General features: G+C 49.1%; 1 protein-coding gene across 1 annotated transcript; it reads left to right on the forward strand.

Moving 5' to 3' along the window:
* The first annotated feature begins 3,860 nt into the window (after window positions 1–3,860).
* Window positions 3,861–25,992, forward strand: LOC128272407 (serine/arginine repetitive matrix protein 1). The gene is made up of 15 exons (XM_053010209.1): window positions 3,861–3,931; window positions 6,737–6,827; window positions 8,126–8,185; window positions 11,096–11,247; window positions 13,275–13,421; window positions 14,276–14,579; window positions 17,532–17,610; window positions 17,707–17,881; window positions 17,946–18,061; window positions 18,129–18,520; window positions 18,595–18,828; window positions 21,494–21,934; window positions 23,660–23,890; window positions 23,958–24,071; window positions 25,571–25,992. Exons 1-15 carry the CDS (start codon window positions 3,875–3,877, stop codon window positions 25,990–25,992), a joined length of 3,015 nt encoding a protein of 1,004 aa, XP_052866169.1. The 5' UTR covers window positions 3,861–3,874.
* The last annotated feature ends 1,480 nt before the right edge of the window (window positions 25,993–27,472 follow it).

Below are 27,472 nucleotides of genomic sequence, written 5' to 3' on the forward strand. Positions count from 1 at the left end.
TATGTATACGTTTCGCTGGCGCTGCAACAAAAATATTGCACTGGTCAATGGATTTACCGAAAAGCAAAACACAGCGAAGAACGAGGCAAACATTAGTAAAGACCATCTTGGCCACTCTGCTGAACAAACGGTTGGCACAGAATTGTTAATCAAAACTGAAGTTACCACTCCGCCGGAGGCAGCGAACGATTTGCACTTGAATCAGAGGAGTTGCACAGTTCCTCATGTAAATGGGACACATGAATGTTGTGCCAACCAATCTGATGATTTATTCGAAGCAGAAGAAAATCCAATCGCGTTCAAGTTAGAGAATGAAGATGTCGATGAACAAGATAACAGCCAAACAAATCTTTCACAATTGATCTGCCAGGATCGAGAAGATCCCCATGCGAAAACCAACAAGTGTATTAATGATGCGGCATCAGAATCAATTCGAAACGGAACTGCTGCCATCGATACCGGAAAACACCTCAAAGTTGGCCGAAAACGTGAAAACGATCGGGAAAATATGCTACGTCGGCTGCGCTCGTATGAACATCGAAGTCATCAACAAGTTGACATCGGCAGAAATCAGAAAGCCCATAGCAAAGGCCAGCGCAGTAAACAAAAGCACCATTGCTCTCATTGTTCCGCAACTTATATTCACCAAAGCCAGCTGAAGATTCACATCCGCACTCACACTGGCAAAAAGCCTGTTGTGTGTAACATCTGTTCCAAAGCGTTCAAATCACGAAATAATCTGAAACGACATAAGAGAAACCACAACAAGGACAAACATCATCAGTGTCCGCGTTGTCCGTTCAAGTTTGCACAGTTATCCACATTGAAAAATCACGTTCGTATTCATACCGGTGAAAAGCCTTATTTGTGTAAAATCTGTAAGAAAGCGTTCCATTCCTTATCTGCACTTTCAAAACATAAGAAAATTCACAACAAGGACCAACATCATCAGTGTCCGCATTGTCCGTCCAAGTTTGCACAGTTATCCACATTGAAAAGTCACGTTCGTATTCATACCGGTGAAAAGCCTTATGTGTGTGAAATATGTGACCAAGCATTCAGGTTTTTAAGCAATCTGGCACAACATAAGAATATTCACAACAAGGACAAACATCATCAGTGTCCGCACTGTCCGTCCAAGTTTGCACGGCTATTCACATTACAAAATCACGTTCGTGTTCATACCGGTGAAAAGCCTTATGTGTGTAAAATGTGTAAGAAAGCGTTCCATTCATTATCTGTACTATCAAAACATAAGAAAATTCACAAAAAGAATCGATAGGATTTGTTCAAATCAGTACAGTATCAGTATAATTATTGCTCACGAAGACAACGTTGCGACAAGAGCAAATAAGCAAACAGATTTTGGATTTTATCTTGTTCATATTTTTTAGGATTAGCATAAATAAATAAAAATAGAATTTTTACGATTCTGTAATAGGCTTTTTGACTTGTTTTGGTTTCCTTTTTTTCACTACACTACATTTTTTGTTTTATTATCAGGCGCAAGAACAAACAACGCAGATGGTCTTCCGACTCGTGAACATGCCACATATAATTGACCATGGGAAAAACATTGATTTTCCAAATTCAGACCCCAAACTTTCAAGGATTGGCCTCGTGATTTGTTAATGGTCATAGCGAATGCAAGACGGATCGGAAATTGGTTGGGTCATCTAGATCCTCGGAATGAGAACTTCCTCACTTTCGGATTTTCCTCTAAGTATCGTCGAGTCACGTCGAATTTCTAATGCTAAAAAATCAGATTAGTCATAGCTATTTTAGGTTATCTATAAGTTTATTTTATGTAGATAAGTATAACTAAAACCGTCACTTTTTAAAGTTGGTTTATGACCGCCTTTTCCCCATAGTGCACGCGCTCCTGACAGTATACGCACACATACACACACCACCGGCGATATCTGTGTGGTTGTGTAGTTCTCCTCCAAATTGCGCATTGCAATGGGGTGTGCGAGAGCGAATGACTGAAATGGCGGCTCTCTCGGAGAGCGAAGACTCCTGTTGCTCTCGGAAAAGAGGGTGCCGATTTTTCCGACCCCGACAGACAGCGGAACAGAGACAGAGGCATATCGACTGACGCGAGCATACGAAAATGGAAACGTCATTTTCGAGGATACCCCATGGCCAGGACTCGGCTCGGCGGTGGTACAGTTCTCGTCAGTCATTACGCTCGGTGTGCAGCAGTGGACCAGACAGCGCAGTGTGTGACCGTCGACCGTTCGTTCTACTTTAGTTCTCTCCCCTTCCTGGTGCTGCTGTGGCATAGCAGACTCTGCATCCAAGTGAGCCTCGGGCCTTCCGGTGTGCCTGTTACCTAAGCAAAACGCGTTAACCCCAGGACGAGGACCTTTCGACGAGCAAGCGCTAGGAGTGGGCTTTGCCACTTCTTGGCCCTCGGGTGCTTTGTTCGACAGTTCAGTGAAGTGGATCAGAGCCCAGTGGTTAGCCCCAGGGAAGAATTGGAAGTTGGCCAACCAGCAAAGGATCCGCAGCAAACTAGGTGATGTCCGTCAGTTCGATCCTTACGGGCTTACATCGATTCGTTCGCTGCGGATCAGGATTTTTCACCTATTCCACGGCTTCTTCTTCATGCAGTTGGCCTGCTTGACCAAATTTTTCCTCTGAGTATCCTTTTGCTGCTCAAGGAGAGCCGACTCTCATTTGTTCCACATCTCGGAACAAACACACACACACCACCGTTCGGGCAATCTCATTGGGATCTCTCTCTCTCTCTCTGAGTTTTCCTTTTTGCTGAGCACCGACAAACGCTCTCTCTACCTCTCTCTCTCTCTCACCTTCTTTCTTTATCTTCGGAAAAGATTTCACTTTCACAAGGTGGGTGATCTCCCTGCGGTGTGTTTCCTCCTTTTCCACGACCCGTTAGCGGGCTTGGCGCACCGCATTGAGTCACGTTTCACGGATCGGCCGGAAGGATAATTAATTTAACGGACCCGTGTTTGCTCCCTTTGCCGTTTCTCAGTTCGCAGCTGCGGTTCCCAGAGTCCGAGTGGCGTTAGTCTGCCGGCCCGTCTGCCAGATACCTGTGCGTGTGCGTGTGGCAGGTTGTGCTGGTGGTCTGACTACGCCGTCGCCGCCGTCTGTGGGCTTCGCTCCCACTACCGGCCCCCCTCTCACACGCTCCCCTACACGCCCACGAACCGCCGGCCAGCTGTTTTTGGAGGTGCAAACGGTGAAGTGTTGCGCAGCTGAAGTCCCGCACCGTGTGAACATGAGTGGCCCACTGGATCGCTCCACCGCTGGCACCCATTTCGGTGTCTGATTGACACGACCGGGAACCACACGCCCGCCTGACCGAACCGACCGGGCCCGAAAATCGATAGCCCGAGCCGCAGGAGCCGCAGTAAGAAGAAGGAAACCCAACAAATAAAAGAAAAACCAGTACAAAAGTGTATCTCACTACGTCCACAGTCGCTGTGTTAGTGTGTGCCGTCGTGAAAGTGTGTGTGCGTGTGTGTCCGTTCGGGAAGTGCCAGTGCGAGCGGCAGCGTAAATTAGGCGACCCTTTCGAGCCTGGCGGAGAGTCCAACGGAGTGGCTTAAGACACACAGGCACCGGTCAGCGTATCACCTTGCCGAGCCGCCGGTTAGTAGCCGCGATCCCCGTTCCGTTGTTTGTTTACTGCCGCCCGTGTGCGCTACGTGCTGGTCGTTGGGTTACCCGCCGGGAACCAACGCACGGTAAGCACATCCCACCCGAGCCTGAGTCCTTCGCCGAGGTCCATCTCTTATGCTGCCCTTTCTTTACCTTGTCTCTCTCGCTCTCTCTTTTTCAGACAGACCGTTTTAGTACTTCTTCAGTGTACCGGCGGTCATCCCAGCCAAAACCCGGCTTCATGATCGGCTCATTTTGGAACCTTTGTAGAGCGTGTCCATCAATGCCTGTAGATAAGGTAAGTGGGTCGCTAGCGAGCCAGGCCCAGCACCGGAGGGTTTTGGGTTGAAATTGGTTTTGTAACGCTCATCTGCGTGTGACGAGCGAGGTATCGAACGACATCGAATGATCGATTGACGAGGTCTGTTGGCAAGCGAATGAAAACGAAAAGCTGCTTTTCTTTTCGACCTGCGAAGAGCTCCATAGTTTCTTGTGATTTGTGTCGAGAGAAACATGGCTATGCTAAGGCTTTTCATGTAAATCGTTCTTGTCAGCTGTTGTTGAATTGAAGGTACTTCGAGTCTCACGTTTCTTAGCTAGGTATTATTAAGATTCTACACACAGTATCTATTAGTAACATAGTTTGAAAGGTACAGTTTTCTTCTTTCGAATGGATCCAATTTCATGCAAATCGGATGACGGATTAAAAGGTTATGCTTGTTTATATGTCAGTAGGTTTAGTATCCTTGTTACAACAACGTAAAGAAACGAACGTAGAGCCAACATTAAATTTTGTTTTAAACTTGGTAAAACATGAACTGAGCTCAACGAGTTCAATACCTCCATAATACCGAAATTATTCAGAATTGGTGGAAAATGCTCGGAAAATCATTTCTGTGGATGAAAATTTTACTGTAAGGATATTTACTGAAGAGTGGAACATAAGTAAAGACACTATTTGTACAATTTTACTTAATGATTTGAAGAAAACAAATGGTTGTGCTCGTTTTGTTCCGCATGAATTAACAGACGACCAAAAGGTCACTCGTGTAACACATTCGAAAGGCATGATTAAAACCGTCAAAAAGGACAACAACCCTCCGTATTTGCATAATCTGTCACCGTCTGACTTTCGTCTATTCCCTAAGCTCAAATTGGCCATGCATGGATCATTTTATGACGGCATTGCAACGATTTAAGTGACTGTAACAAGGACCTAAATCTACTGACACACAAACACGCATAACATTTTAATCTTTCATCCGATTTGTATGAAATTGGATGTGTTTAAAACTAAGCAGAACGCTTTCAGCTTTTAGCTTTCAAACTATGTTACTAATCAATAGATATGGCTGCATTTTATATATTTTTCAAAAAAAATTATCGTTATTTATCGAACATGCAGTACTTTAATTCAAATAGTTAACTTCTTTTAGAATTTTCAATGAAATGGGCTGTCCTTCACTCAGGTGGCACAATAGTGTATCAGCTTCGAGTGTGTTGCCGGCCGGACCGGATGTGGGGCTCCTGGTTGCCGACGGGACTATTTCGAACGGAGCATTTCAGATAAACTCGTACAGCTCGTACCCGAATCCGGCGGATAGTGAGTTTTCATCAATCAATGTCCTAGACAGTTTCCTACTGTCATCGATCCTCGCCGGCTTACCGGCAGAAGATAGCATCAGCCGTGGTCCAAAGCCGTGCCGTGCGCCGCCATTACTCGGCGACGGCATTGTGGAACGACTTTTCCCGGGGACCCCAAACCTCGGCGCTTGCCGTGAAGGTGGATGGAAGACAAATATTGATCGCGTTCCTCAAATAAATTGCCCTCGGCCGTGCTGTGCCGTGGGGTGGCAAGGGTTGTCTGTCTGCGAGGGATCGGAGTAGGTACGTGCAAAGTTCCGTCCCAGCACCGCCCTTCAGCAGGTGCCGGCCCGAAGATTATTCATAGACATGAACGAGCCCCTCGGATGCAGACAGGAGTCCGATGTCCTTGCGGTGACATTTACGCTGGCCTCAGGCTGTTGGTGGTGTAATCGTCGCCAAAAAGATGGGTGAATCAAACTGACTGCCCGATTCGGTTCCGGGTTGTGTACGATGACGGGACACATGTTGAACTTCTCGCCGAGGACCCGCCAGCTCCTCGCGGGAGGATTTACTAGGCTGCCCCGTTGTCGTTTTCCCCGTCCCCGAAATGACGTAATGCTGAACAACCCACCATAGACATCGCAGACTTTCGGTCGTTCCTTGCAATGCCGGTATCGTGTGTCGCGGGCGCACAAAGGCGGCGTTCGGTTTCTCTCCAGCGGCTCAATAAAGCAATTACTTGTGCGGCACAAGCAGCTGTTAAGGAGGAAACATAAATTCCAACAATATCCTTCCCGCTCGTAAACCTGGCGGGGAAAGAAAATAGGCCCGCGGAACAAACAGAGAAAGGAAAAGGCTCCGCTTTTCACCGAATCCGGTTGCATGCTTTCAAAAGTCGGCCGACACGGCATCCAGCCGGCCGGGCCTCTGGCCGATGGCTTTGCGGGCGAACGACGAATGCCGCGGGCGGGCGGTCTTCCTTGGGCCGCAAACTCAAAAGGAAAACATCCGCATTGAGCCGAAGTGAATCGGAACGCGCGCGACTGCACGGAGCCGTGGCTTATTTTATGGTGGTGTTTGTAAAGCCAGCCCAGTCCCGAGCCATTGTGTGGTGGTTGTATGGCGTGCGGTGGCTTATATGATTTGCCGGTACCGCTCACAGGTGCACGCACAGCCCGCAACGGAGTGGGGCCGACGGTCTACCCACGTCGGTCTGCCGAACCCGGGCTGCTGGTTATGAAACGCCCCATTGCTTGCAGCACATGGTGCAACATCGCATTACCAATGCCGGGCGTGCAGCTGAGAGCAGTTGCCGTGAATTCAAGTTTCATAAGAAGAACTCGTAAATGCGCTACAGTTTTGAGTGTGCGGGAAACAACGTCACTAGCGTTAAAAAGATATAACTCATTGTTTTACTCCTTGTTCCATTTCAAAAGATTCCTAATGAACGGAACAGGGTTCAGCGATCGCTTACAATTCCGAAAATTACAACTGTTTTCATTTCTTTTCGTTGCAGCTCCATTCGGAATATAGAAGTACCTATCGATGGCACGAATACACCGGAGGTCCCGATGTCGTAAGAAAACCACCTGTGCCAAATCAATTCGGTAATTATGGAACACCGACACAAACACATCCTTTTTTTTTACTTGTCCATTCCTGTGGGGACTCAAACCTGTCTCTAATGACAGCGAAATAGATACGTTTTCTTCGTGGCTTATCACCCGTTTCGATGCCTTGCCATTGACTTAGCTGGGGCAACGCGCACAGAATCGCCACAAATCGGCAACGACACAAACCGCGAACCAGACAAATTAGAGCAAACTTTTCACTTCCATCCATAGCACTCATTACTTGAGCACGTTTCCTTTTTTTCTATGTGCGTAGATAGTGTGGTCAATTAGCGCAAGAGTGAAGAAGAAGCCCGAATGCTGGCGTATTTTCGGAAGTCACGCACCGAAGCCTACGGCTCTGGAGCTTTGCTAAGATTCGTAAAACTTCCCACCGACGGGCGTGATTTACGCTTTCGGACGGTCCTGCTGGTGGTTCGTGCAGTGAAATCAATACGCTTCTTGCTATCACCGGTTCTCATCGGCGTCTAATTTTTCTTGCGACCTAATAATCTGATTAAAATTGAATTCTGCGGGGCCTCGTTTAGGTTTGAGTTTGCAATGTTCCTTCAACAAAGCCCTTCTAATGGATATGGTTTTGAGTGTTTTTTTTGTTGAAGAATATTCCCAGTTGTGTCTGGAACGGTTTAAACATTGTTTTACGATGCGTTTGTTATGGTCTGTATCGTTTCAAGAAGGTCTTCGTTTTTGTTACGGCCAATCTATCGAACATGTTCACGTTCAAATTGCCAAGAATGTAATTTAGGTAATTTTTCAAACTCGTATTTCTTCGAAACTATACATTTGGCTTGATACAGTGATTGAAAAAGACTCACCAACAACAAAGATCGTGAGTTTTTCAATGCATTTTTATCAAATTAGTGGTTGGTGGGTTCGACGCGACCGAAGACCCCGTTTCGGTGGTCCATAAAATTGTCCAACACGTCCAAACCAAACGCGACGCATAATTAATTGAAACGAGTCCCAAACACGGAAAGCGGTCCCCACGTTTCCTTCATGTATTATTAGCGTTTGTTGGACATCAGAGCGTAGGCCGCGGTTACGTCGCGGAGGTTAGTTATCCCGAGTTAGTGGCCACAGTCCGTGGGTTAACCGTCAAAGTCCCACAACGATTAGCGGTCCGAGGCGACCGAAATGGCCGTAACATTTCGCTCCAAACGACCGGACCGGTGTTCGGTTCGACGTTCCTTTCCCGCTTTGGAATCGACAGAGATGTTGCTCACAAGCAACCGTTAACCTTTCATGTTACATGTACTATCTCTTCTTCCAAGCAGCCAGCTCGAAGGCGGATCACTTTTTCTCGAAATCAACGGAGGACGAAAAGTTTATCGAAGGTGATTTGCTTCCGCTCGCTGCCAAATCCGTACGCCCTTTGCTGTGGCTTCCTTTGCGCGTCGATTTGGCTCGTAGTGGTTTTTTGGCTTGTGCTCCCCGCGTATCGGCCCGCGTGCCCTATATATCTCTACCGAGTCATTGGTGTTCGAGTGTGCCTACCTGTTCCTTGCCTACCTGCCGCGTATCCTTGCGCTCCAATCGATGCCCAATGCAGAAATGACCTCATTCTCTTAAGCACAAGCTCTGGTCGCACGGTCGCCGTTCACATGTACTTACACACACAGCCTGCCCAAAACACACCTCCTCAGGGTAAGCAGCATTGCGTTGATTTCAGTAGCAGCACCGTACCTGGCACATGGCCCGCAAATCGGCGCACTAGAAACAGTACAATGCTACTAACGTCACCAAAGGATGGTCCAAAAAATCTAATGAACACGATTAGTACGTCCACGATTCAAAAGTCCAGCGCAGCTTAACACTTCACTTAAGCTTTCAAATCCAATCAGCACCAAGTTGGCAAAGTTTAAATTGGAACGCCGAAGAACCAAACCGTAAGGCGCCTTGGCATAAACGCGCTGACTTCAGCCCAAAAAGGTTGAGTTCAAACTTTATAGCCGCTTTCAGCTTGGGCGCGCATTATTTTTATCTCCGCCAGGTCATCAATTATGCGACGGTTTTGTTTCTCGATGAAAATTGGTTGCCCGCTTTATGCGATCCCCCTTTCGGGCCGCGCTGCAGGGTCCCTCGATTTCCAGGACCCCCACGGCCTCCACGGTGCACGAGCATTTCGATCGATAGCCAATCTTCCAGTGTTCCTGCGTTCCGGTGCTGCAGTGGTACTTTCGCTTTCCACATATGTGTGCCTCGTCCCGTTAGGGATTGACGGCATGACGCAAGCACACGAACACACAGCGGAGGGCACAGCGATCAGCCGGCTTTCTTTTCCGTGTGTGCACACGGCTGAACCACGAATTGATCGTAAAATATTCATCCGTCCCACTGTTCCGATTCGTTGTTTAGCGCGTGCTTCGATAAATAGTGTTCCTACTTCCGCCCGGAACCGGAGGCTTATCGTTCAAAATGTAGCAAAATCACCAGAGAACTCACGCGGCAAACTGAGACTTTTATTGGACACATGTCCCGGAATGGCAAATTATGATAATCCATCTTTTTATGCCCATACGGTTCGTTGTGGTCGGTCGCGTGGCTGGCCCGAGAGAGAAGATTTAAATAGCAATTAAGGTCATGTTTGTGGAAGCCTCACACACATTGCTCCCACGTCGGTCGGTTCCTCTTTAGCAAGCGACCACATTCTATATCACGACCCGTTATTGCTCTCAAATCGTCGGACCTCACATATAAAAATCCAATTTCTTCCGCCACATCAGCAACGCTTAGGTGCAGTGATGTTAACGTCTGACACTCGGGCTCGGTTTGGTGCTGGTGGGGCGGATGGCGGTGAAGATGATCCGGCATCTCCGGCTGCCGCGTCAACATTTGCCGACCGCCCTTTGGCCCCGCATCCTTTGGCTTCGTGCTCGCCTGGGTGATGTAATCCACGGTGAACGGTTTGACGACCCGTCCAGATTGAGCCGTCGCCGGCCCAGAAAAATCGATCGGTCCGTGGTAGATTCCGAATCGAAGGGTTTTATTCCGTCTGCACTGAAATATGCATATAGCAAAAGCCGTCTTGAGCCGTCTGACGGGCGGTGTGTCGAGCGGTTTGTTTTCCGGTTGCTTCTTCCGGCAACGCTTACATCCCGTTCGACTTTTGATGACTGGTCCAGCATTTCTGGTAGTCAGTAAGGCGTAAGTACAAGTGAACAAAGCGATGTGCGACCCAGTGACTCATTCCATCCACCTAATATCGATGCTGCCGAGACTCAGGGCAGCGCTATCCGTTGTTTCTGCATGACAGTAACACCATTCGCTTCGTTCTCATCATCATTTACATCACACCGTACTTGTACAGACGCTGAGTATGTCTGACTGGAGAGCCACGAAATCAAATGCAAAACGCTAACCGCGTCTAACGGGCCGCTTGTCTGGTCGTGTGGAAAGATAAAGTCTAAATTATCGGGTTGTTATCAACAGAATCCGTAATAAGATTTCAGGCAATCGGCAACGAACGGCAACAAAGAAATTGTGCTGCGGCTTTCCTCAGGCATGCGGCCGGCGGCTCTAGAGTTGCGTTTTGTGGATTGTTTCCTCTCGGGACACGCTAGTTATTATCATCGCTCGCCAGCTCACCAGGCATTAGCACTTTCGTTCGGGTAGCATTCGTTCCTATTCTGTGCATAGCTGACCTTACGCACGTGTTTTAGAGTACATAGATCGTAGCTCGTAGCGTCAGTGTTGAAGCTCGACTCACTCTAAGCCTGCCAGCTGCGGTGTCCTTGTAGATTAGACTCAAATTTGACCCAAATTACAAGCGAAAGCTCCAAATTGCATCCCGAGATGGGTGGAGAAAATAAATCAAATATGAGAGGCTGCCAAGCAACGCGAGTGAGTGAGTGAGTGAGCATTGTATGGTTGCTTCGTCTGATTCGTTTATGTGTTTGCGTTCATCACTTGAGGGTCCGTTTTTCTTCACATACTTGTACCCGCAGCTTCGGGGCGATGCCTCGAAGGGGGGCTTTCACAAACTTTGGCCAAGCGAAAGGGGACAAGTGTGTGGCATGAGCGGACCCTTTCCAAGTGAACCCTTTGCCCGAGTGGGTATCGTAGAGATTGTAGTATTTCCGGACGCTGATGCTCTTTTATTGTCGCCATAGTTAGCGTTCGTTCGGTACTCAAGTAACATTTAGAGATGTTGAATATTTCCCCACGGTTTTTTATTCGCCATTCTCACTTCATTCCGTTTGCGTTATTCTCTATTCCCGGTAACGACCGAAAAAAAACCGATCCAGCTTCGATCAACGAACCGCCCTTGCCGAGGAGGAAAAAATGTCCCGAGCTTGCCTATCGGACGAACGAGTTTCTGGCTACTCGAGCTCAAAATAATGCCGCGGGCCACGATCGTACCGATACGGCGGCGGTGGCGACCCAGAACAGAGCAAGGGTAAGTACGGCCCCCTCGGGTGGGGGTTGGGGGATGCGGGGAATTTCTCTGGCTGTCAGGGACCCGTCAGGAAGCTTTCGTTTTCTTACTCTGTTTTCTCTGTTCTTTCTCACTCTCTCGCGCACGTCTTCCGCGTTCAATCCAATCCTTTCCGTTTCCGTTAAGCAAACTCCGAAACCCCGGTGCTGTGAAGAGATTTTTGGTTCTGGTTACTTTATCGCTTCTGTTCGGTGTGTTAGATGTTGCGTTTTCGTTAAATAAAAGAAATTTCCGTGTGTTCGATTTCCGGTTTTCGTTGGTGTTTTCGCACAGTCGCATTAGTTTACGGCAGCTTACCGGCAAAGACAGAGAACAAACTAAAGGTCAATACAATTAGTACATCGTGCCAGCCGTGGGTATGGCGTTATGGCCACGAGCGGCTCCACGCCAACTCCAACTTTGTGCCAACTCTGTATTAATCACTGCCGCAGAGCTACACGTTTGCGAAACAGAATTGGCCGTTCGCAATTCGTGTTGGCGTCTTTTGCCATATGGCCAAAATATTTAATTATTCACAGGACAATGAACCGAATGTGTCATACTTTCCCTTTGTTGTGGTGTATGTAGGACCCAACTTTCTGTCTATCGAATGGAGACGCCTGGTGCGTTTCGATTTTTTCAACGCTCAAATTAACCTCCCCAATGACCTGTACAAACAAAAATCGAAACTCCATTACGGACAACGTTGTATATATAGATATCGATGAAGGCCATAATATACTACTACTTTTCCCCACACATTAGCCCTCCGTTAGGAAGACACTCGGTGTTATTACTAAGCCACTTCTATGCATTTTCTTGTCTACCCAGTACCCAGTGTTGGATTGTTTCGATTGCTTGTATTTTTAGTTGCGCTTTACTTCACTCGCGTTTAAGGTACTTGATAGCATCCACGAGTATGTGTAAGCTGGAGCTGGTTTACTGGTTTGTTTGTTTTTTCTTTTTATTACTAGCTGTAGAGTATGAGGCAAGAAACCTCTAGAATAGCGCTTGCAGTAGTTTAGAGCGTGCAGTAGTGCAGCAGTAGGTAGCTAACGGAATGGCCCGATTAGCAGTAAATGCCTGATGCCTGACGCCCCGTCGGTAGAAGATGTTAATTAAAATGAATACGTTACGTTGATTGATTTCGATTGGATTTCATATTGAAGCGAGCAAGCAAAAGGGAATATCCTACATATCCCGGCGTTCGAGACAAGACCGACTCTTCCACGGAACGCGACACGCGTCCGTTCCCTTTCGCCACGTGCCACGTATGCACCGTCCCCGTCCTCTCCCAAACCATGTCGCTCCCGGTGTCGTGCTGTCTTCTTTCGGCTCAATATGAAGCAGAAGCGCTCCTCGTCACGGGTGAGCGCGTACATGCATGCGATATGTAGGACCGGCGAACGGTGGTTCTTTGGTTCTTCTTCTTAAATTACAAACTCGTTTAGAAGTTGTCTTTTAGTTGTGCTCGTCCTTCCCTTTCTCTCTTTCTCTCTCTCTCTGTCTTTCGTTACGGTTGTTGTTACCATCGATAACAACATTTCCGATACTTAACAAGATCAGCTTTTCCAAGACCCGTCTCAATATCGTCTCAATGAAATGAGATAGAAAACAGTACGCTCCACACGTTGGCACGAAACGAATGCTTATCAATTCATACCGTCTCCGTATGGTGCAGCTTACCGCTTTTCCCCCGAGTAAAGTATAGCTCCCTGAGCAGTTGGCAAGCCGAGCTTATTTTGTCACACACATTTTCTTATGATTTATGGTACGGTCTCCGACTGGTCTCACCAGATGCCATGTGAACTAGGGTCGCGGCCCGTTTTCGGAGCCCAATCGATGACTTTGGAGTTTGAAGGTTAGCAGGACATAGGAGTTGCCGATGAGTGAGAAAAAAGCATAAACAGGCCAGGCCAGGCCAGCATTAGGTTAGGGACGAGAGACAAATTCTAACGCATCACATGCCAGCGTGCCAACGAGAAACAATGTATTCATTTTAATTACAGTCTGAAGAGCGTGGAACACCTTCCCGTCGCAGTAAATCGGAAGGACCGCCGGCAGGAGTCGCCAATGGAAGGCTTCCGACCGGGACGGGATACGTGAACGGAACCGCCGAGCCGCCGGTCTCGAGCGAGCGCAGGGCACTGGAACAGGTAACGTGGCGCTTTCATCGTGCAACTGTGTGCGTGTGCGTGTGTGTTTGCGAGTGCACCTTTGTGTGTGTGTGTGTGCGCATTATTTTACTCTTTCCTTTCTTTACTCAGTGTAGCAGTGTGTGCGCCATTTCCGCCTTGCGACCGCGTGCGTGTGTACGTGTTATTGGCAGCACCGTGTTATCGCTTCGCGTTAGCTCTCTCACACTGCGCTGTCACAAGGAACACGGCACCCCAAAACCAACACAACAACGTCCGTTCATTCGTTGTACCCCATCTTGTTCCGTACCACGATCGGTTGACGATCACACGAGCCTCCGAAGCCGAATTGGAAAGCACAAAGCTCAAGAGCTTCCGTTCCGCCTTTTTGTTCTGTCCCATTCATCCGACACACACACACACACGTAGTTGGACAGTGTACATATATGATCGACCGACAGGACAGGCTTCGGCTAACTCAGCTGATTGACTACGACTCAACGAATTACTTAAGGCCTTCATCAACAAACTTCTTCCGTTTACGTCGTCCTCGATTTGTTCCGTTTCGCCACATCAGCTGTCACCATATTTCGCTCTCGCTCTCCCTCTCTCTCGCTCTCTCTCTCTCTTTCACTCTCTATCTCTCTCTATTTTTGCGTTAAACTTGTGTTTGTTTCCGATTTGGGATTTTTGGTTTTGTGTATCCGGCGTTTATGTTGGGTTTTCCCTTTTCAGACCAGGAAATGATCAAAATCAATGTCACATCTCTACGACCGTGTCGGGTAGCTACTCGTACTAATGATCTTTTTTTCTCTCTCTTTTCTCTCTTTTTCTCTCTCTCTCTTTCTCTCTCTTCACCGATTGTCTCGTTGCAGGCGGGTGAGTCTTCTACTAGTGGACTTTTCAAAAAAACCATTACCAAACTGAGCACAGAGTATCGGCTTCAGTTCGTGTGGCCACACGTGCGCCGCGCGATCAAGGGCGGTCCCGTCGGCGGCGGCGGCGGCGCCCCGGCAGCGGTCCACGGCGGAGGCGATGCTGACGGTGCGGACGCAGTCGATGCGCCGCCGCGCAAGTCCCTCTCGATGGGGGCCCTCCGGGCGGCTCAGACCGGAACCGCCGGTGGCGGTGGCACCATCGCTTCCGTACACAAAAAACGAACGACTAACGAGCGAGAAGGTGCGATCGCGTGGGCGCGCGCGTTTACATTGTTCCGTTGTTGCCATCGATTTCGATTTCGATCCATTTCGTTCGTTTGTTCTTTCCAACGCTTTTCATTCGTGCTTCTCTCGCCCTCTCTCTCTCTCGCTCTCGCCCTCGCTCACTATCTCACTTGCGCTCCTTCGTCCCGTTCGTACATTTGCGTCCCGTTTTCGTTTGCCCTAGGTCCATGTCCTTTCCTGCTTTCTAAGGAGGAACGCAGCATAGAAACCCACTACTATTACCAGTTGCTCCGTTGCTCGGGATCTGTCTTTGGATCTCTCTCTCTCTTTCCTCCTCATAATGGTCCTTTGCAATTCCTGTGCAAATTAAGTCCCAAAGCGGAGTCGTGGTCCGAAGCTGGTGCTCACCATCCACGATCTGCGCCTCCGATGGGTTGCATGCAACTTGCCGCACAATCCAGAGTCCTAGAGCCGCTTCTCGCCTTATTAAATATTATGCAGTACTGGTTGAGTAATGATAGTGAACGATTCAAAATTCAAACATACGCCCAAAATACGTGCCGTCGTTTGTCTGTTACTGTGGCCAAAACATAGCGGGAATTTGCTTATAACTCACAAACTCTTTATTTATATTAGCTTTTTAGTTTTATCCCCTTCAAAGTAATTCATCTGGATACACTTGTGGCAACGTTTTTTTTTTCAAAACATACTGCAAAGTCTTCTTCCGGTACAGCCTTCAATTCGTTCTTCGTTTCGGTTTCTATCTCCTCCAAAATCAAAGATCCAAAACTGCCAAAAAAGCATTTGGAAATTCATAGTGTACGACGGTAATCAAAGAAAAGTGTCAAGTGTCAAGTATCAAGTGTTAATGACCTTGTTTTTAACTAACTTTGGTTTTTTAGATTTCTGCTAACCTTCAGCACGAATGATCGGTCGTTCCCGGATCGAAAGGTTAGATCCAAGTCCCAGTAACCAGCCATAGTTGCGTTTCTTTTTGTGTTGATAATCGAAAAGCATTGTTTCATACACTTCAACGCGACGCGGTTTTTTGCTGACATTGAGCGTTTTTGGCCCCAATCGACATTTCACTTTTCTGATGCCGGAATGGTCACTCAAAGTGGATTCCACTGATCTTCTTGATATGTCAACAAGGTCAGTAAGAGCTTGGATTGTCAATAAACGATGTTGTGATAATTTGTGGATTCCCAGACGAAAGAATTCACCGTCTTTTGAAGCCAACTAATTAGTCATCCAATTTCGACTTACTCGTAGGATACGAAATGCTGCTCAGCCAATACCTGTCCCATCTGTGAAAATAGATGATATTCGGAAGGGGTCAAGTCTGGTGAATAAGGCGTGGGGATAACAGCTCCCATCCAAGCGATTTGATAGTATCCGGAACCAGTTTTGCTTTCTGGGTTCGCATGGAGGCGCCAGGTTCAGTGGTCATTGAGCCCCACCTGGCGCCTCCATGGCGCACCAGAAAACGCGGCATTTTGGCCGTTTTTCGGTTCATGGTTCAAATTGATGTTGTGATCTCGATCTTGTGTTACACCACATCTTTCTGGTGCCATTAGAACGTCCTTTTTTGGCCTCGCCATTGCCATTTTTAAATTTTTTAAACCGCTTAAAGCACTGCGATATTCCAAAAACAAGCTCTGACAAGTATTTGATGCGATTCTGAAGCAGTTTTCTTCAAGAGGTAGCAGAAAAACAATGATCTCAGACATTCAGACACAAAAATTGGCATGGTCTGACCCTTTCAAAGATCGGTTGCAAACTAAAATAATTTTTTTTCAACCTGAAATCCTTTTCCTGATGTCAAAACATGGTTATATTGCCAAAAAACCTGAATAAGGAGGACAAAATTTACGGGTAGAGCCATCTTTTTAATAGTCCGTTTTTTAAGTATACAGGTTTTAAGGGTATAATAGAACTGCGTTGGTGTTTAACTTTAAGTATTTTAACGTACAACTCGTTTACAAAAGGACCCGTATCGCAAACACCAATTAGCATTTTAACGTACAACTCGACATAGATTTTGGTGACAGGGTTGCCAACTTTGAAATAAAGTTCCCGTTACCCCTTTGGCCACAGTGTTATGCACGTTGGACTAGCGTTTGGCAGCAAAGCGTAAAGTGGTCCACGAGACCGTGCCAAAGTTCAACGACGGCACCATTAACCACTCACCCGTATCCTTCTTATTGGCGCTTTTGTCGTAGCTAATGATTTCTCGTTTTCCGTAAATTCCGCCACCAAAATGCGTACGTACTCCCCGTTTGACGCTCGTATCTTCTCAATCGTTTGTTTCCTTTCGGTACCGGGGGTTTGTGCGGCGTAACATGGTCCATGTATATCCGTTAACCATCCTCCAGCCACATTCATCCACATCCACTTGTAACACTCGCGCCAGCTCGCGACTTAAATACGTTTTGGGCGTTTGAAAGCGCTCTCCTGTTCCTGTTTGATGTCCGAGCCGAGCTGTGAAGGAGAAAAGTCTAGGGCAGCCATTTTGCTCTTTTGAAATAAAGTGCATTCCTGGGCACCGAGAACGCTGTGGCCACTCGTAGCCGAGGGCAAGTGCCCGGAAAGAAGCAGCCCGACGCAGTGACACGTTCTGGGTCCGGATTCCTTCGGCGCTGTCGATCGATATCGGTTTCGGTTTCCCGACGCCAGACACACACACACCAACACTCATTACTTAAGACCCTGTCGTCCCCCTCGCCCCCGCCCCACCCCCGCCCACAGAAACCGGAAGAAACCCGGAGAGCCGCCCGCTAGAGGCCCGCAGAGTAATGATGTTCTATTGTTTCTCTCCCCTTTTCTCTCTCTCTCTCTCTCTCTCGATTCTCTTCCGGCTCCGGTTCCGTTCCGTTCCGTTCCGTTTTTCGTGTCCGTGGGTCTTGACCGCACGCGTCTCAATGAATTTCCTTTTCATGCCGCAACCTGGGGCTATCCACCCTCTCAGCCACCGCGACCGAGCTCGAGCCCCTGTTCAATGACTGCGAGCCAGCGATGGAGAAGCAGCAGCAGCAGCATACCGAAAAGTAATGTCCTTAGCCTGCATTCCATGTCCTCCCCACTCCGTGCCCTCTCGATGAGGTCCCTAACGTTGGTTCGATATCCTCCATTTCCACCGGCAGGCGCGACATGGCGCGTGTGGTCGAGCAGAAGGTGCGGGCGCTGCGCATTGAGAAGGAGAAGTTTGGCTTCGAGCCGGAAGGGGGCGAGCGGGCCAGGGCCCAGGCCAACTCCGGCATCGACAACGCCTGGTACAAGGAGGTGCTGGAGCTGCGGAAGAAGGCCGGCGAGTACCGGGTAAGTGGCTGCTGGCCGAACTGCTGGTGCCTCCATCGAATGCTCATCGGATTGTCTTCCACAGAACCGTGGTTGGGGCGTCGAGATGAATCCGGATCTCTTCAACAAGCAGGTCGAGCTGTGGGACCAGGTGTCCCGCCGTAGCTCCCTGAGTGCCCTCTCGTTGGCATCCAGCGTACGGTAGGTTCGGCTGAGGACCGGAGTATATAGTCGTAATCCGTCGTAATCCCGCCTTCCGGTTCCGCAGGCCAATTACGAAGGAAGAGAAGGAGAAGGAAAACAACAAGAAGAGTTCGCCGACCAAACCGGCCACTCGCCGTGCCGTGCCCGGTGGGGCACGGCCGGTCGAGATCCAGAAGGCTCTGCCCGAAGGGCTGAACTTCTCGGCCGCCGGCGCCACCAGCAGCCGCAGCCGCAAGGAGGCCATCCGCCACCACCTGGAGCGCACGACGGGTCCCGACGTGGAGGATGGGGCCCTTCTGCCGTCGCCGACCCGTGAGAAGCTGATGCCCACGATACCGCGCTCGAAGGCCGACAGTCCGCAGCGGGGCAGCCCCTCGAAGACGGCTCTCTCGCGGCACGGAAGCCCCCAGAAGGGAAGCCCACAGAAGAGCAGCCCCAAGAAGGTGTCCGGCAAGGGTAAGCACGTCGGCCGAACCGGCATGTAAGGCCCCGAGGATGCTTACTCTACACCCTCTGTCTGTCGTCCGCAGGCCGATCGCAGTCCGTCGGACCGGCCGTCGCCGGGGCCGAGGGCGGTGCCGCCGGCGCCGGCGGGGCACCGGGATCTCCGAAGCGGCAGATCCGCTCCGGCAGCACGGTGGCGTCCGCGACGGCCGCTTCCACCGCGAAAACGCACAAGAAGACTCCGACGTCGGCGACCGCGCCGGCCATCGCGCACAACCCGCCGCACGCCGGCCCCCAACCGGAACGGAGACCCCGCCCGAGTGAGTAGCGATAGGCCGGCTCCGTGGCCGACCGACCGACCCGACCGGAGGGGCGGGCGGTCGCAGCGAGCGAGGACGCGCGTGCCGACGTTGTGTGCTAGGTTTACGTTCCGTTATTACCCTTTTCCGTTTCCTTGTTCTGCTAGCTGCGCGTTCCTTTCCGTTTGTTGCTACCAGTTCCGTCCGCCACCGTTTCAGGCGCTAGAAACCCCAGCCCCCCTCGTTTTAGGCGTAGCTCCGTTCTTTCGCTGTTGTTCGTCCATTTGAAGTTCTCGTACCTTGCTCCCGTTCCCCTCGTTTTGTTACCTATACCTTTCTGTGCCATGTATTAGTGTGTGTTGAAGAACCACCTGCAATTGGCTAACAGTGATCAGGATCATGCCCCAGGAAGTTCTTAGAATACTTGTAGCATAGAGACCAAAAGAGAGTGGCGAGCAAAGAGAATCGACCAGAAACAGGTCCAGGAAACCCGAACGCTCGCCGCAGGGCACAGGCTGGCGCGAGACGCTGCCCTTCGCACACCGTTTGCCCTCCGGCGGGCCATTGGCCTCGTTGGTAGCCGCCGCTCGTTGAATGGGTGTAGTTCGTCATTGTAGTTGTATGTTTGTATCGGAGCCACCCGAACCGAACTCGCCGTCGAATGCTCCAAAAGCCCCCTAGAACAGATGAGTTTTCCTCTTTTTAGGTAGTACTAGACACCTGATCGATGTCGTGTAATGTTCCGTAGCTGAAGTAACGTTGGTGGATCGCAGTTTTAGAATAGAATGCCCTTGTACTACACACACCACACTACTCAATCGTGGCCCTGACTTTTCCTAAAGAATCTCGGAACGGGTAACAATATCCTCCAAAGTGGTAGACTGTACAAATATTACGTCATCGATAAAGTATCCACACAAAAAGCTTGGGAAGCGGAACAATTTCGTGAGCTTTGTGCCAAAATTTTCCATTACTGTCTCTTGAATGCTTTTGAATTCATTTTATTTGATTGGTAATTTGAAACAGCTGCCGGAACCCCATGGCTTCCCCATGGCTGTATCTAGAATAGACTTTCGTAGACACGATGTCGCCACAACCTTGATGTTGCTGGTGAACTTCTTTCTGAATCGCTTCTCTCAATCTGGCTACGAATAGCAAGCAACCGGTCATAACTAGACCAACTTTTCCAGCGGACAATCTTTCCGGAAACAAAATCATTGAGATTCAGGAAGTTGCATCAGTTCAGAACCATAAGCACCTCGAAAGGTTTTCCTGCGTTTGTGCTGTGTTTTAATTTTTTCCGTTTTATGTTCTCTATTTCTCAGCTGTGGAAATGTACAGTGATGGTTAGTGAAACGATTTTATGAAATATGAGGAGGAAAAATTTAGTTTACCAAAATTCATTCAAAAACATCGATTAAGCCGCGTTTGTAATAGTTCTGTCATTTTTGAAGATCAAAAGTTCAGACAAGTTTATTGCGAAGCAACGTGCTATGCTAAAGTCCTCAAATATTGTTGTAGGCCGCTCTGGGCATTGTGTTGGACAGTCTAAAACCTGATTATAATCATCCTCGAGATACTGCATTACTACTTGTGACTTGTGGATTGGTACATTATCCTGTTGTAGGGTAAAGTTCTGGCCAATAAGACGTTTTCCTTAAGAAATGATAACTTATTTTATCAGATTTTAGTATGCTATTGAGTCAACATGACCCAGAAAAGTAACTGATTTGCGTTTTTGCTATGCTGGAAACTTGTGAATCGTTTCCCGCTTGTAAATTGTTTATGATACGTAACGTTATTATTACTTATAAACGACTAAAGTTACTCTGGTTGTCTTAAAACTAAGCAAAATGAACGAATTGGATGAGAAAACCCGAAAACTTTAACCTCAAAGCTGCAAAGACTTGTACGAATACGAAATTAAATCATCATACTTTTAGAAGGCTCAACAACATCTCTCGAAGAGATACCCATATTTTCGCATATTATGCCAATGTTCATAACCTTTGTTCCGCTAGCCACCATATAATCGGAAATGTAATCCGTCTTAGAAGTCCTCATTTGGCAAACGCAAACGCTCGGATACTTCATCTTTGGTCAAATAATTTACACGGCACCAGGCGCCTCCATCGCAGGAACTGCACAAAGCCATGCTAATCAAACGCCGTCCAATGAAGACAATGCTGGCGGCTGATTACTTCCCAATCTTCTTCCGTTACACGCTCGGTCTCTCGCTCTTCCTAGTTTCGCTCTCTCGTCAGGGTCCTTGGGTTTGGTTTGGGTCCATTCGTTTGATGTTTCGCTCCCCGCTACACGCTACAGTCACAGCCCACCGGACCACGGACCGCAGCTCATCTCCATCATTAATCTTTCGATATCATTCTTTTCTTTCTCTTCCTCGCTGTGATCCGTTGTGTTCTTGGTACTGGGGGGTCACCACACGTACCCTACACCCACACTGACACACCGCGTTACCCGGTTTCCGGTTCGGTCTCGGTGTCCGTCCGTCCGTCCCTGTCCCGGGCCCTCCCCGGTTGGTGCCCGGTTCGCTCGGGCCTTGTCTCACCATATCACCGTCTCTCTTACTCTTTCACTGTCTCTCTCTCTCGTTCTCTCTCTTTCTCTCTCTCTCTCACTCTCTATCTTTCTATCTGTTTCTATTTTTCTCTTCAATATCCTTCAGCGTCCCTTTCCACCACCAATCATTCTCGCTCGAAAAGCAGCACGCTGCCCGCGAGCCGCCTCCACCCTCCGCATACCACCGGCATTCTCACGAACCTCACCAACAACAATCATCTTCCCAATGCATCACCATCATCATCCGCTGCCGCCGCCACCGGTGCCCCGGTAGCGAGCGCTGCCGCCCGCGCCAAGCTCTCCCTGGCCACGGGTGGTGGGCTGGCTGGCGGTAGAAGGCAGCCGGCCGGCCAGATGTCGCGGCCAACGAAACCCACCAGTCTGGCCAGCGACTCCTCCGCCCCTTCCTCCGCGTCCAGCACGCTGAGGAAGCGGGCGCGGGTGGCCGCCGCTAGCGGGGGCGGCGTGGGCGCTGGTGGCCGGGGCAGCGGCGGCACCGCCGCCGCCAGATCGGTCGAAGCGGACAAAACAAAATTGCCCACCGGAAGTAAGTAAGCGCAGCAGGAGACCCAGCCGGGGTCGTGTGCCAATTCGTCGTGTGAACGTTTTCTTGTTTGTTTTTGTTTTCCAATATTTTGTCCTCGTTTTGCGAGCCACGGTCCTATGTTACTCTTTCTCTCTCTCTCTCTCGCGCGCGCGTGTGCCTCTCTAACTCTCTGTCTCTCTCTGTCTCTTTCTCTATCTATCTTTCTGTCTGTATCGTTCTCTTATGTCCGTTTCTTTGGCGCTCTTTTCCTTTTTCGGCCACAATCGTTTTGTTTCTTCTATTGTTTCCCTTCCTAGCTCCCTAGGCGGGGCCCTCGTCTGACCTCGTCTGATTGGGCCAGATGCTTTGCTTCCGACACTACACTCTAAGCCACTCACGATCGCGATCGCGCTCACCGTAAACGTATTCGAGTGCCGGGCACTCACACGGGCGGCCACCGTGTGAGCGCCCGTCACTCAGCCGGCCACCATAATGCTTCCGGAGGCGCGCACTAGGCTCGCATCGATGTTGTACATACCTATATCTGTCAGACGCCTTCTAGATGGTTGCTTTGGTTTTCGATCCTCCTCGTAGCGGACTTAAGCCCCGTTTACACGTAGCGATATATCGCTGCAATGCCTTGTATCGATTAATCGCAGCAATATATCGCAGCCAAGGTGGAGCGTCTACACGCCACGATGTATCGTTGCGATTTGCAATCGCAGATCTCAGTGTCATGGAAACAGCCATGGAAGAAACACTGTGTTTGTCTGCCTTTGGATTTTGCGTTTCGGTTACAAAGCAAAAAATAGAACGTACCAAGAGTACTAATCGGTCACGGTGGTCAAGGGAATGGCTTTTAAAGCGAAGCCATTATTCTCACGTTAAACTTTTGCTTTAAAAACATTCAAAACAACATGCCAAACCGCCATCAACACACGCACACATGTCTATCCACCGTCAGCACACGCACACATGTATGGAGATTGGACCGAAATTGATGCTCGGCGCATTCAATTTTTTTGATCTGCCAATCTGGTCGTATACAAGCAATTTGTTCCTTTTTTGCTGTTTACACGTAGCGATATATCGTTGCAATTGGTTTCATACAAGGCATTGCAGCGATATATCGCTGCGTGTAAACGGCCCTTTAGATTACACCTAGATGGATCCTCTGTACCAGCTCGTGCTCGCCTGTCTGTGTGTGTGTGTTCTTTGAAAACTAATACTTCTTCTTTCCCTCTTTTAATTCTCCACTAGACGTGTTTATATGTGTGTGATTTGTATTCGTTCGTGTAGTGTTGTGTGTGGTTTCAAGCTCTGTTTTGTTTGTTTCATTGGTTGCTCCTCATTAGAAACTACTTACATTAGTGTGTGTGCTCTCTCTCTCTCTCTCTGTCTCTCTGTCTCTCTCCCTATCTCTCTTTCTCTCTGTTGATAGCATCGGTAGCGTAATAGCTCCTTTTCCCGGTACCGAAGTCTTGGAGTGGAGCCGCGTAGAGGCGCTTCGTGGTGTTTGTTTTCCTTCCGTTCCGTTTCTTCGTTCGTTTTGGTTCCGTTTGTCTCTTCCGTTGGTGATCACGTGCTTTTCCGTTGTTTTCCCGGGTTCAGTTAGAGACTGTAGTCGTGAAGTAGCCGGTAGCACCGATGACGAACTCGCCGATCGCTACTAATGTCCCTTTTGACCTTTTCGTTTTGTCACTCGTTCCTGTCCTCTTGTGCTTCGTGCGCCGTGTGTCCGTGTAGATGTCGAGGATGCCGACAAGGACAGCGTTCCGGTCCCGGTGATCGCCGGTACCACACCGAGCGCGCTGCCGCCGCCGCCGGAGATCCTGGAGCAGATAATCAAATCGCCGCCGGAACCGACGCGCGTCAAGTCACCGGAGCAGATCATTATGCGTTCGCCGGACCCGGTCAACTGGACGGTGCCGCTCGATACTGGGAAAACGTTCACCGTCACGCAAAATGTTCGGGAAGGTATGGGTGACAGGATCTCCGGGAAACCCGATACGCTACGCCAGTGACTCACTTTTACCCTTTTCAGGCGATCCAATGATTCGTCCGCACAGTGAAATCAAGGCGTCAACACCAGTGGACCAGCCACCACCACCGCCACAGTCGGCACCGCCAGAGCTTTCGGAACAATCGAAAATGCCCAGTAAGTCTTGTCTTGTAGCCTTCGGTGCCCTTTACAGGCGAAACATTACGGAACAGACAATGGAACGTAAACTTCTAATTTTGAAGCATCATTCACGTTTCTCTGTAAAATACCCGTCGGCTTGAGACTCAGGATTTTTTCAAAGCAATCAAATGTTTATGTGCATGGAAATGAAACAATCTATTTTATTCAAAGTATGTGCCATCGCTAGCTATACATTTTTCCTATCTCTCTGCCAAATCGTGGATTCCCAGACGAAAGAATTATTCGTCTTTTAAAGCAAACCAATAAGTCCTATCGATGAAAAAGAATGATATTCGGAAGAGGCCAAGTCTGGTGAATAACGCGGCGAGGGATAGCAGCTCCCATGCAAATGATTTGATTGTATCCTGAACCAGTTTTGCTTTGTGGATTTCCATGGAGGCGCCAGGTTCAATGGTCATTGAGCCCCACCTGGCGCCTCCATGGCGCACCAGAAAACATGGCATTCTGGCCGTTTTTCGATCAAATTGTTTCAAATTGATCATTTGTTGTCAGTAGCGATCCGAATTAACAGTTTCACCAGGTTTAAAAGCTTGTGTTCCACCACACATTTCTAGTGCCATCAGAAAGTCCTTTTTTGGTCTCGAAATCGCCATTTTTAAATTTTTTAAATCGCTTAAAGCACTGCGATATTTCGTTAACAAACCTTGACAAGTATTTGATGCGATTCTGAAGCAGTTTTCTTCAAGAGGTAGCAGAAAAATAATAATCTCAGCAAAACGTCATTTTCAGGCACAAAAGTTGACATGGTCTAACCCTTTCAAAGATCGGTTGCAAACTAAAATAATTTTTTTTCGACCTGAAATGTTTTTCCTGATGTCAAAACAAGGTAATGTTGCCCAAAAAGCAAAACTTCTTCTTCTTCTTATTTGGCTCTACAACCGCTGCGCGGTCTTGGCCTGCACCAGAGACAATGTTAATCTCTGGTGCTCTCTCTAACATTTCATTTTTACGGGCGGGATTGTTAGCCCCGCGCCAACCCCCCTATATCACGCCGGTATCGGAAATCGAAACCATGGCCGGTTGAGTGTCAACCGATCCCGGGATTCGAAACCCGGGCCAGCTGCGTGACAGCGAAGAGCACTACCGACTGCTCTATCAGCGGGGGTCAAAAAAGCAAAACTAGTAGGTCCAAATTGACAGCTAGAGCCATCTTTTAAACATCTCGATTTTCAAGTTTTAGACCGACAGTGTTGAATGCGGTCAGCCATTTTAGAATTATCGATAATTCGGGTTTAATGTGCCTGAGTTGACAAAGATCTAAGCATATAGCATTGCTTAAGTTTTACCGTAGTTTGAAGATGGTATGTCTTGATTTTGTTGGTAAATTTCCACACATCTTACGAGGGCACTGAGAGTAGCCTCAGCTTAAGGGCCAATTCTGCCTCGTGACAAGTGAAGCTAGTTACTAGTTGGCAGTTGGCAATTGCTGATCATTGTGCCTTGTGCCGTTTTAGACACCAAACTGGAGCCCAGCTCGATCAAGGAGTCGGAAGATGAAGACGATGATTTGCCGAGATCAAAATCATCCGTTGCTTCGTCGATCAACCCAACGTCGGTCGCCATCTCGGAACCGATGACCGTTTCGCAGCCACCACCACCGCCACCATCAGCTGGGGCTGATGCTGGGCCGCAGAAGGTACTGGCTGACGCACCGCCATCGGGTGCCCCGGAGCCGGCGGCCACGGAGCCTACTACGGCTCGCTTCGACAAACCTGTACCGGGTTCGACCCTTCGCTGTTTGGACGATCCGGCGTTCGAGTCGGACATCAATTCGCCGCTGGGCAATCGAAGCGTCGCGACGGAAGTGCTGGACAAGGCCCGCGATCGGTTCGATCGCTTCTGGGGCAATCCGAACGAGAAGCCGGACGAACCGTAAGCGGCTCCAGTCGGGTCCGCCAGTCGGGAAAGGAAAGCCCACGTTGTCGCTCCTATTTCGGACACCTGCCCTGCGCAAAGACACAAGGTCGAATGTAGGTCGATGGGTGGCACACACGGGTGAGCCTTTCGCCAATGCAACGAGCGCGTAACGGAACCTAAACCACACACACACACATAGCGACACGCGGCGAGAAAATCATAGTAAACTTGACAGGGTAGTGTCGAACAGGGCGGTGGAGGGAACTTATCGAAGGGTCTAAACGTTCCATAACGATTGTTTTCCGTTGTTTCTGTGCTTTCTCTTGAAACCTTCGTCGCCGACCGCGAATCGGATGGGCGCAAAACACAACAAAAAGAAAGGAAAAATAGCCACAGACATACAGAATAGTATTGTTATTTAATGTTTAATGGAGCAGTGCGCCGTCTGCGGGGCGAGGCTTTCCTCATCTGTCTTCATCTTATGCGCCAATACTACCCGTACCAGTGTGGCCGTTCCGTTTGAACCGCAGCCGCACCATCGGTCGTCATCCTTGCCCGCAATCGCGCGCCACGAAGCGGGCCCATCCTTCGAGAAGGTCCACCAGCACCGATAACAGTTAGCAAACATCAACAGACATACACCAAGCCACTCAGCGTCTCTCTCTATCTATCTCTCAGGGAAGCCGTAAGAGTACGTTTCAGCAGCGTGTTCGGGAGGTTTCCGGCGTGCCGTCGTAGACAAACTGTATAACGAACTGGGGCGGCGTTAGGTAATCAACGAAATTTTTTATTTCAAATCCCAGACGGGACGCGATCAGTAGGCATCAGTGGTCGGCATTGTTGGCAGATCGGCCCAGATTAAACTGCCCTGCACCCCGCCCATTGAAGGTGTTCTTGAGTGGTGCGTTCGTGAAGTGGTGAAAATTAAAATGACAGGAAATGCCCCCACATTCGTTAACGACCACCACGCCATGCCGCACGATCGATGCTCTAGGCAAACAAACCTACGCGATGCCCGTGACACGGACCGGGCCACGCCACGATAATTGCATCAATAAATAGAGGCTATTAATTGCGTCCGTGTGTAAACAGCCTGCTGTGCTGCAGTGGAGCGCAGGGGGCTTAGCAACCGTTTCTCGTACTCGACCGCTAGATTCCCGATGGCAGCCATTGCCACACGGCCATTCATTGCTTTAGTTTTCATTCACGAGCAAACGGAGGGCCACAGGGAGGGGGGGAGAGGCCACCAAGCTACCGATAGAAACGCAACCGCAAGTAGTGCAGCCGAACCGTCTCAGATCAACAAATCATCATCCGTCTGCAATGTTTTACAACATTTACGAACGCGCGCCGCGGTATTTTGGGTCAATCGCTTTTTCGCGCTTTTTCGCCAGATTAGCTTTGTGAGGGATTCATTCATTCGCTTGATGTCGCTTTCGGCGTCATTCAGTTCAGTAGCCGAGCCGAGTGTGGGCAACCGCAGAAAAGGTCTGACATGA

The sequence above is a fragment of the Anopheles cruzii genome, chromosome 3 (assembly GCF_943734635.1).
Source record: "Anopheles cruzii chromosome 3, idAnoCruzAS_RS32_06, whole genome shotgun sequence".
NCBI lineage: Eukaryota > Metazoa > Arthropoda > Insecta > Diptera > Culicidae > Anopheles > Anopheles cruzii.